The sequence below is a fragment of the Oratosquilla oratoria genome, chromosome 35, assembly GCF_046742065.1.
Source record: "Oratosquilla oratoria isolate Oo_2021 chromosome 35, ASM4674206v1, whole genome shotgun sequence".
NCBI classification, from domain to species: Eukaryota; Metazoa; Arthropoda; class Malacostraca; order Stomatopoda; family Squillidae; genus Oratosquilla; species Oratosquilla oratoria.
In genome coordinates, this window is record NC_134811.1 from 1,269,973 (window position 1) to 1,279,937 (window position 9,965).

Genomic DNA, 9,965 nt, shown 5'->3' on the forward strand with positions numbered 1-9,965 from the left:
AGGAGCATTATACAGTGATTAACACACCGTCATTCACAGCTCATGGATTTAGTGTTATTGTGTTAGCGTGGTATGATTGTATATCATACTATTATTATTGTACATTGTACTAGTGTGTTGCTTATTTGGGGAATTATATGTTTCCCCCTCTTTATAAAATTGTCATATGTTTTGTTGTTTGTTGTTTTATTATTTATTGTAATTATGTGTAATCATTTTGTATATTGTAATTATATTGGATATCGCAAATGCGATGCATGTCTGTTCGCGCCAAACTGGCAGCTTGGCGTCAGTTGAGAGCCAGCTCTCTTTGTATACACACACATTAGTTGTCAGTGGTATCAGTGATTACAGTGCATTTCCCACCATTTGACTTTCATTTCTTGTAGCCACCCGGTACATTATCGTCTTCGTTTTCTATTTTCACTGATCATGTACACGGTTATCTAGGCGTACCTGATATAGGTTTTTCCTCTTCCAGCTCTCATCGTGATGGACAGCCAGACTCGTTCAATGAGGAAGAGGATCCCCGGGCCGATGAACCAAATCCAGAATCGAGGACCGTGAAGGATCGTCAGGACCAAGAACACCACGTAGAGGAGGTGAGTGAAGTAGAAAACCTGGTGGACGTGAGACTTGTAATTACTTGCCTGAAGACGAAGTCACTTATGAAACTAAAGATACGTCTTGCTCGGTGCGATTGTCGCTCAACGATGATCGTTCATGGCTCAACGATGATCCTTAAACGACTGTCTAGAGTACTAATTCTTTGTTTTTGACGGGTTGTTTTTCTTCGAGCGACTGCCGCTAGTGTTGTTAAAAACAAAGAATTAGTGCTCTAGACCAGAGGTTCTCAAAGTGGGGGTCCCGACCCCCAGAGGGGTCGCGAAATAATTTTGAGGGGTCGCGATCGAGATCGAGATCCATACAAGCTTACATACGTACATGGATATATACATACATACGTGCGCACGTACATAGGCTACATGCATACATATATACATACATACATGCATACATAGACAGGCAAACATATACACGGAGACAAGGAAATCCGTTATAGTGATTGTCAGAAATTCGTTGTTGTTGGGGAAGTGGGTCGCGACTCTATCGAAGTAATTTGTAGGGGGTCGCAGCCAAAAAAAATTGAGAACCCGTGCTCTAGACAATCATATAACGATCATCGTTGAGATATGAACGATCATTGTTGAGGGATAATCGCACCAAACGAAACGTACCTTTAATGGGGGCCTGCCTGTTGGCTGCTTTTTCGAAGTGCCAATACTTTTCTGGGCAGCAAGAACTGTTTGGTATCGCCAAGTCTTTGATATACCCCCCCACACACACACAGCATGTGTTGAACTTGTACCACAAATACAAAGCTCCTTATTTTCCTATTTGTGACTGAACAAATACCAAAAAGATATCTGCCTGGAAAATGAATGCAAATGTAACGTAAGGGAACCATGGATGGTCGCCTTCATACAACCATACCAAACCGGATCAAGCCACCATGGTGAAGTACAGAGGCTGTGTCAATCCTCAGGGGGGAGGCCGGTCCTTCATTGGACGATTAAGGCTGACCTACACACACACACACGCACAAACACACACACACACACACACACACACACACACACACACACACACACACACACACACACACACACACACACACACACACACACACACACACACGGGATATTTGTCGGGTAGGATTATCTCCCTGTCGTCCGTTACCAAAAGTCACAAACACCCGCATTTTCATCCAAAAATTCCATAAATCAAGCATTTTCATCCTGTGGTCTGTCTCGTGGGTCCAAGAATTAGTCTCTGATTTGGAATCACCACTTTTCGCATATAGCGAACCCTTGAGACATTGAGGGGTGACGGTTTCGCGAAACTTTACGTCCTCTGCTCTGAGGAAGTTTATTAAAGAGTATATACATGTTGTTAAGCATACAAGGCTGATGCAAACAATGTCGTCATATTAAGACAACAGGACACGACTCACACTGATGGATTTAAATTGGACAAATTTAGATTTATGAAGGAAATAGGCAAGAACTGATTTACCAGTGGAGTGGTCAGCGAATGGAATAGACTTAGTAACCATCTAGTTAGTGAGCGCTGAAACTATTGATTGTTTTAAGAGAATGTTAGATAACTTTATGGATGGGGATGACAGGTGGTAATGAACATGGAACTGCCTAGGGTAGGCCTTAGGGTCTCTTTCATTCTCCTTCTTTCTTATGTTCTTATGTCTTACGGTCATTCTTGATAGCGTGTTCTTCGGACTGTCAAAGGTGATGTTTATGGCTAAAGTTTCTACAACTCTCGTCTGGCGACAGTTGCTTACCACTCCCTTTTGTATGGGAACGATATTTTGAATGAAAATAACGTGTTAAGCAGAAACAAAGATCCATAGATAATATCTTTGAGGTTAAAATGTCTTGTGATATCTAGTACAACATCAGTTGATGTTCGTGGATAGGAGGGAATGATTATTGAATTGCCGAAGAAATAAAAGTGATGTAGTTGTAACATCTTAACTAAATCAAGTACCACGTGTTAGGACGGAGCCTTTATTGTATTTGTACGACATCTCGCTTGTTACAGCTTTATCAATGTTCTTGATCAAGCTGTGACAAACAAAACGTCGTACTAATTAAGGCTTCGTCCTTATATGGTGTTTGTTTTGATAGACTTGTCAGCAAATGCCAATGACAAAAATACAATTTATTTTGGCATTCGAAAAAGAAAAATCCAGAATGTTTGCCACTCGGTAGAAAGATTTATGTTTGGACAGGACGATGCACTTTATACATTTTGTTTCGACTATCATCAGACTCTTCTGTTCAACTTATAGCGTTATCACACTGGGCTATTTTTCCTCCGATTGTTGGGGCTGACTTGCAGCCCGTAGCTTTTGGGAAGGAATCTGACATGCCCAAGAAAGATAAATTTCCTCCAGCATATCAAAGGACATTCTACTTAAATTGTTGGGAAAACAAAATTGTTTGGCATCGTGATTTTGCGGTGGGAAAAATGCTGGAGGTGGGCGGAACCGTCGATTAATTAGAGGTTGGAGGAAAATAGTTCAGTGTGATAACGCGTTAGGGGGTGGGTCGTGTTTTTCTACTAATGAAACCCCCATATCACCTGGTCTTAGCGAGAGGAAGATCGTCAAAAGGAGTCACTGGGGTGAAGAAGCTATACACTTATGAAATGCTGTCAAGTGGCAACAGCAGATAAGTAATAGTATCTAGATACATTATAGGCCTTACCTCGAAATAGCCCGATTTTCTTACAAAAGGCTGAGAGCAGACCACCATGACTATAAGGATGACGAGGAGGACGACGCCGGTAGGATTGGCAAGCCCGGGAACGAGTCCAAACACTTCCGGACGCATCGTAATCAGCCACTCCGTCGCGGTCAAGTTCTTCGCGTTGAAGCCGCCCGGGCCACGGTCGGGAAGGACAGCAAATCCTGAGAACAGACACTGTTTAGGGAAATCATGTAAAGATGACGATAAGTTCGGTTTAACGTCACGAATTCCCCCTATCAGGAGGCTAGGACGGTGCCCCCTTGCATAGGTCTTTGTAGCGTGGAATTTAATGAACCATGATCTTGGTCCAACTCGCTGGCGGCAGTGTTCGAATTGCTGTTACCTCGATTTCCGCCGCAAGTAGCGACGGCTCTGATCCGCTAGGCCAGCGATCATCCATGTAAACATAGAAAGGAAAATAATCTGAAAAATGGTTACACTGGAGCAGGAACACATTAATGATAATTTCCTCAACAGTTCAAGACAATTTCTCAACGGTTGAAGACAGTTTCTCACGTGTTATAGAACTGATTCAAATCGTTGTTATAACCCTAGAAAGTGATGCTCATTGTACTCTATACAGAATATAAAAAGACAATTCCAAATAGCATGTAGATTGGAAATAAGATGGAGAGAGAGAGAGAGAGAGAGAGAGAGAGAGAGAGAGAGAGAGAGAGAGAGAGAGAGAGAGAGAGAGGGGCATTTACTAGGGTTGATTTGGCAGAATGGCTCACGACGCGTGTCACACCCTAAACGGAATTCCTGTAGCGCATTACTGTTCCCATCACTAGACCTCACCGAGAGACAGAAATTAAGACTAAGAGGGAAGCGTGGGGCTGATAAAGGAGATTCTGAAAGCAGGTTAAAGAAGGAAGTGTTGTATGATTTGTGAAGACCCAGTGACATCGCTCGTTACCCGGTCACAACAGTGACTTCCTCGGTATAGACACTTAGGGCTGTACTTTTAAACCTTTCCGCCGCCCCTCGCGATCACTTTCTACCATTAGAAAGAAGAATTCTGTTAAGTTTGTTAACTATAGTTACGAAAAATATTGGTAGGTTTTGTAGATAAGCTGATAAGCCAAATACACTTAACTAGAACATCAGGTAAAACTCTACCTTCTAATGGTAAATAGCATTCGCCAGAGCTGACGGAAGGTTTAAAAATACGTCCAACAGACCACTGGGTCATCAGAAGGGTGAGGTGGGGCAGTAACTAGCTCTTCCGCACTGGGAAGTAAAACCTAACTCCCTATAAGAGGGGATGAAAAAGGATGTGAAGGAGAGTAGAAGAAACAAGAGAGGGAAAGACTAAGAGACAGAGACAGGCCTAATCGATAGTCAGAAGTCTTCCCTTCTGGAAAATGGGCTTCATAATACCAAGGTTAAGTAGATGAGCGATGGTGTGTACGATGGAGAGGATGAAGATGAGCCATCCGCTCATCTTGTGGAGGTAGAGGTGTTGGTCCAGGGGTAGGAAGGACGCTGCTCCGTGCGCGCGCAGAAAGGTTATCGTCTGGCGAAGCATGAAGACCACCGAAAGCGTGCAGTTCAGGTTCAGCGCTTGCCCTGTCGAAGATATGGATGATGAGGACTCTAGAACAGACATAAATACCTATGAATTGCGATTATAGTTACAGTCATATTTACAATTAGAATCGCAATTGTGATGAGGATGGCAATGAGGATGACAATAGTGATCGCGATGAAGATTATGGTACCAATTATGACTCATTAGAAATACCATTGGAGTTACAAATATCATTACAATTATCAACTGTGGCAGGAGCTGAGGATTCTGTTACCGTGATTCTCATGCGAGTCATAAAAGGCGACAAAGTGGGACGAAGTGATGAGACTAGGGACCCTGCTTTCTGTATGTTCATCCTACGAGAAGTCAAGACATAAGAGAGTTTGGAAGGAGAACTCCATCCAGAACCCTAAATATTGAGTCTTTAAATGCACGTGGTTGTGGTTCAAATGAAAGAGAAAGGGATGAGATTGGCAGTATCTTTATGAGAGGGAAGGTGGGTGTGTTAGCGTTAAGTGAAACTAAGTTGAAAGGTAGAGGTGATTTTGGGTTTGGGTGTGTGGTGGGGAGAGTGACGGAGGTGATGATGGAGTGAGGGAGCGAAGGAGTGGCTCTACTGGTAAGTGATGAGATATGAAAGAGTGTGGTGGAGTGGAGTATCTTAAAGGTTAATATGGATGAAGGTGAAACTAGGATGGGTTTGTGTGAGTGCATATGGATCCGGTAGTGAGAAAAATGACGAGGAAGGAATTTTTTTTAATTGATCTAAATGAGTGCTTAGAGAATTCTAGAAGGAATGTGAATGAGTTGCTGCTGGGGGATCTCAATCCTAGAGTAGGGAATGAGCCAATAGATAGAGTAGTTTTGTCGTTTCGGGTGCCATGTAAGAATCTTAGTGTAGAGATGATGTTCAGGGAGATGTACCCGACATGTGTTCTTACCACAGGCGCGTGCTACGATGATAAAGGCGTTGTGGTCACTGTACTCGACGGCGCGCGCCACGAAGAGCCCGACGTTGACGGAAATGTAGACGAAAAGGAAAGACAAGTAGACGTAGTTGTTCTTGAGGTACGGAAGAGTCAGCTGGTAAGGGCGGATTCTGGCCAAATGCCGCCAGATGGATCCGTTGGAGGCTTCTGGCTTTGGTGGCACAATCCATCTGTCAATGCTGTAGAGGGTTTTGTTTATTTGTTTATGTGTTTTTCCTTTTAGAAGTCTGTTCCGTGGCATGATGTTTACGTGGGTCATCGTACTGTATTCGGAGCTGGGAATATTTACATACCGATGCTATAACTGGTATGACCGCGAGGCGCATATTTAATGGAGGTGCAGAACCACTTATACAGCGTGGTCATTGAATTAAATATATTTGTCATTGAGGCGATCAAATGTAATGCAGTGCGACGTTTTCTTTGTCTGTTTCTTTATTTGTATATTTATCTATTGTACATTTATCTATTTATTTATTTGTTTGTTTATCTACGGTATTTGTTTGTGTGTTTGTTTATTTGTTAATTTATATCTTGTTTGTGTGTTTGCAATTCTATTTATGTATTTATTAAATTTTTCATCTATTAGTTTATCTAACTACTTTATTTAGGATTTGTTTTCATCATGGTGTTAGCTAGAACAAAATCTGTAAGTGTGCCGTTGTAGCAGCTGGTTTCACACGTATCGACTTTCGCCGTGCGCCGTCCACGACACGACGTCGTGCTCTCAAATAACCATTGGTGTCTATGGACGCTTTCACAAGAACATAAGAATGAAGGAGACTGCAAGAAACCATAAGGCCTACACTAGGCAGTTCCTATTTATTTATTTGTGATATCGTACCATCGCTAAAAACAAGGGGTCAGGAGCCGAATTTATAAAAGATACTAACCCTAGTTTATAAAAGATCCTAACCCTAATTCATAAAAGATCCTAACCCTAATTTATAAAAGATCCTGACCCTAATTTATAAAAGATCCTAACCCTAATTTGTAAAAGATCCTAACCCTAATGGCTGAGGTTTTACCTAAATCCCTGTTATGTCGGCGACCTAAATGCTTATGTCTAGACATAACCTCGACATTATGGACAGGTGATCTGTAGCAAAGTCACGCCTTGAAGCAATCGTTTTCTGTAGAAATACGCGCACCGTAATTAATTTCTGTATCAATAATTGTCACCCTGCTAGAATTAGTATTATGGAAATATAACATTATTGAAACTTTTATGTCCTACTACAGATTAAGGTAGAAATCTCCGCCATTTTGAAGATTTATGTCCAGTCTTAGGGGTTAGGATATTTTATAAATTCGGTCCCGGAAAACTAACGATATATTTAAGGCGCCCTACCTGATGGAGAGGTTCTCCAACAGTCCGGGATGCTTCTCCAACTGAGCCTTGAGGGCATCGTAAGTGATAGTGCCAGTTCGATGAGGATCCGCGTCTTCGAAGAGTGCCATCGTCAGGTCCTGGATCTGGTCGAGGTTGAACTTCATCCCGTTTTCTTCCATGCATGCCTTCATCACCTGTTGTAGCTCGCTCTGCTGTATCAGGCCGTCTCCTGAAGAGGAGGGACGGGTTGTACAACGTCAAGCTTCTTTCTAACATGTGACGATGGGAAACATAGCATAGTAGTTATTTGTGAAAAAAAAAAAAAAAAAAAAAAAAAAAAAAAAAAAATATATATATATATATATATATATATGTGTGTGTGTATATATATATACATATATATATATATATAATAATAATAATAATAATAATGATAATAATAATAATAATAATAATAATAATAATAATAATAATAATAATGATAATGATAATGATAATGATAATGATAATAATAATGATATTGCTTATCTATATACCACGAGCTTTTTCCCCCTTATAAGGGAGGTACCCAAGTCAAAGGGGCGTACCTATTCCCACCTATTCCCCCCCCCCTCATCTATGCTCCTCATGGATGACGGGTCATCCCTGTATCCCGCCCACTGCCCGGACCGGAAGCAATGTAGCAAGACACAGTACATCTACTTACGTAACGACCCTCCCTCCTAGTCCCTCTATGCGGAAAATAGAGAAACCGGTAAGAAATTCCTTCGGTCTGCGTCAAAATAATAATAATAATAATAATAATAATAATAATAATAATAATAATAATAATAATAATAATAATAATAATAATAATAATAATAATAATAATAATAATAATAATAATAAAATAAATAAATAAGTCCATACACTTCGGATGATTTGATTGACGCAGCCCAAAATGATAATAATGATAACGTTAATTATCAGTTTACAATGCGAAACACTCCATGGCGGAGGATAGTTTCACCAACCGTCGAGGTCGTAGACTTTGAAGAGGAACTTGATCTTGTCCCCGGGCGACTTGCCCGCGAACTGATGCATCGCGTCCAAGAATTCCCGAAGGGACACTGAGCCACTGTTATCCACATCGAAGATCTGAAAGACTCGTTCGGCAAAGAACGACTAAGAAAATAAATTCAAAATAAGAAAATGGACACATAACAAAATAAGAAAATAAAGTTAGAGTTAGAATTCATACAACAAAATAAGAAAAAAGTTAAGTAAGGTTAGAATACATAGAACCAAAATAAGAAAATAAAATGAAGTAGGGATAGAATACGAATAACAAAATAAGAAAATATAATTAAATAGTGTTAGAATACATAGAAGCAAAATAAGAAAATAGAATTAAAGATGGTTAGAATACACATAAGAAAATTAGAAAATAAAATTAAATAGGGTAAGAATATATAGAACCAAAATAAGAAAATGAACTGAAAAAAGGTTAGAATACATTATACAATCATCCAAGTACAAACAAAATTTGATCAACTTAAATATATTGAACCAAATAAACCGAAACGAAATTAAATGAAGATGAAACAAATAAGGAAAATTGAAATAAGATAAATAGAAAATTAAATAAACAAAGCGAATCAAAACAAAACAAAATAAGATCAAATGCAAGCCCACAACTAAACAAGTGAAATAGACAAATAAAAGACAAACGACAAATACACAAGATAATAATTCATAGAATAAATGGGGAAATTATCAAAGGCGACAAAGTCACCAGCTTTCTAAAGTATGCTCTGATTAAAAATCACTATCAAACCTTCAAATGTCATTAATGAAATAAAGAAAAATGTACTGTGCAAGGGTTGAGAAAGTATCTTAAAGAAAAAACAAGGACAGCAACAATAACGACAACAAGAAAAGTGATGAAGTCTTACATTTCTTGAGTTGACGATTTTCTTGAAGTCCTCAAAGGACAGTTCGCTCTTGTGGCCGAGACTGTGACGAAAAAGTCTTTCCAACCATTCCAAGTTATCCCTGGTCAGCTCTGCAGAGGACCTGCAGTGAAAGAGACATTACTGCAGTGAAAGAGACATTACTGCAGTGAAAGAGACATTACTGCAGTGCAATATTCGAATATAAAGCTACGTTTTGTTCGGTGCGAATTATCGTTCAGTGGTAATCGTTCATGGCCCAACGATGATCGTCAAACGATTGTGTAGAGTTCTATTTTTTCTTTGTTCTTGATCTGCAGTGCAATATTAGGAGATAAAAGTACGTTTTTCACGGTGTGAATTATCGTTCAATGGTAATCGTTCATGGCTCAACGATGATCGTCAAACGATTATCTAGAGTACTAATTTTTTGTTCTTGATCTGCAGTGCAATATTCGGAGATGAAACTATGTTTTGTTAAGTGCCAATTAGCAACAGACAATTTTATTTTGGTGACACAGAAAACGGAGTCTCCATGACGTAGTCTAAACACGAAGAATATATTTTCTTCTAATTCACTTTGATGATCTATGTTGAATTCAGCATTAGAGTTGTACACATTTAACTACGTGACAGAATTTAAAGAATATGCTTTTGCCTGTTATCCCTTTGCATAGAAATGGTGAAGAATTAAATCTCATGTCATTCCCTGGGGTTGTAAATCAGTGGTTCATGTCGGCATATATTTTATATAAAACAACTACGCAGAATGTAGAAAAAGCGAGAATTCTTTGTCAAAATTAAAGTCTAAAAATCTTGTATACAACAAATTCGTAATGTAAAGAGATAAGA

At 39.6% G+C, this 9,965-nt stretch overlaps 1 protein-coding gene across 1 annotated transcript in view; it reads right to left on the reverse strand.

Moving 5' to 3' along the window:
* LOC143018488 (NADPH oxidase 5-like) overlaps nt 1-9,965 on the reverse strand; it is a 29,596-nt gene that overhangs the window by 12,498 nt on the left and 7,133 nt on the right. Inside the window, exons 5-12 of the mRNA XM_076173861.1 lie at nt 9,614-9,738; nt 9,117-9,237; nt 8,196-8,346; nt 7,201-7,411; nt 5,802-6,028; nt 4,710-4,898; nt 3,288-3,490; nt 457-620 (exon numbers count right to left, since the gene is read on the reverse strand). Of these exons, the coding sequence (XP_076029976.1) occupies nt 457-620; nt 3,288-3,490; nt 4,710-4,898; nt 5,802-6,028; nt 7,201-7,411; nt 8,196-8,346; nt 9,117-9,237; nt 9,614-9,738 (1,391 nt within the window). The remainder of the gene's footprint in view (nt 1-456; nt 621-3,287; nt 3,491-4,709; nt 4,899-5,801; nt 6,029-7,200; nt 7,412-8,195; nt 8,347-9,116; nt 9,238-9,613; nt 9,739-9,965) is intronic.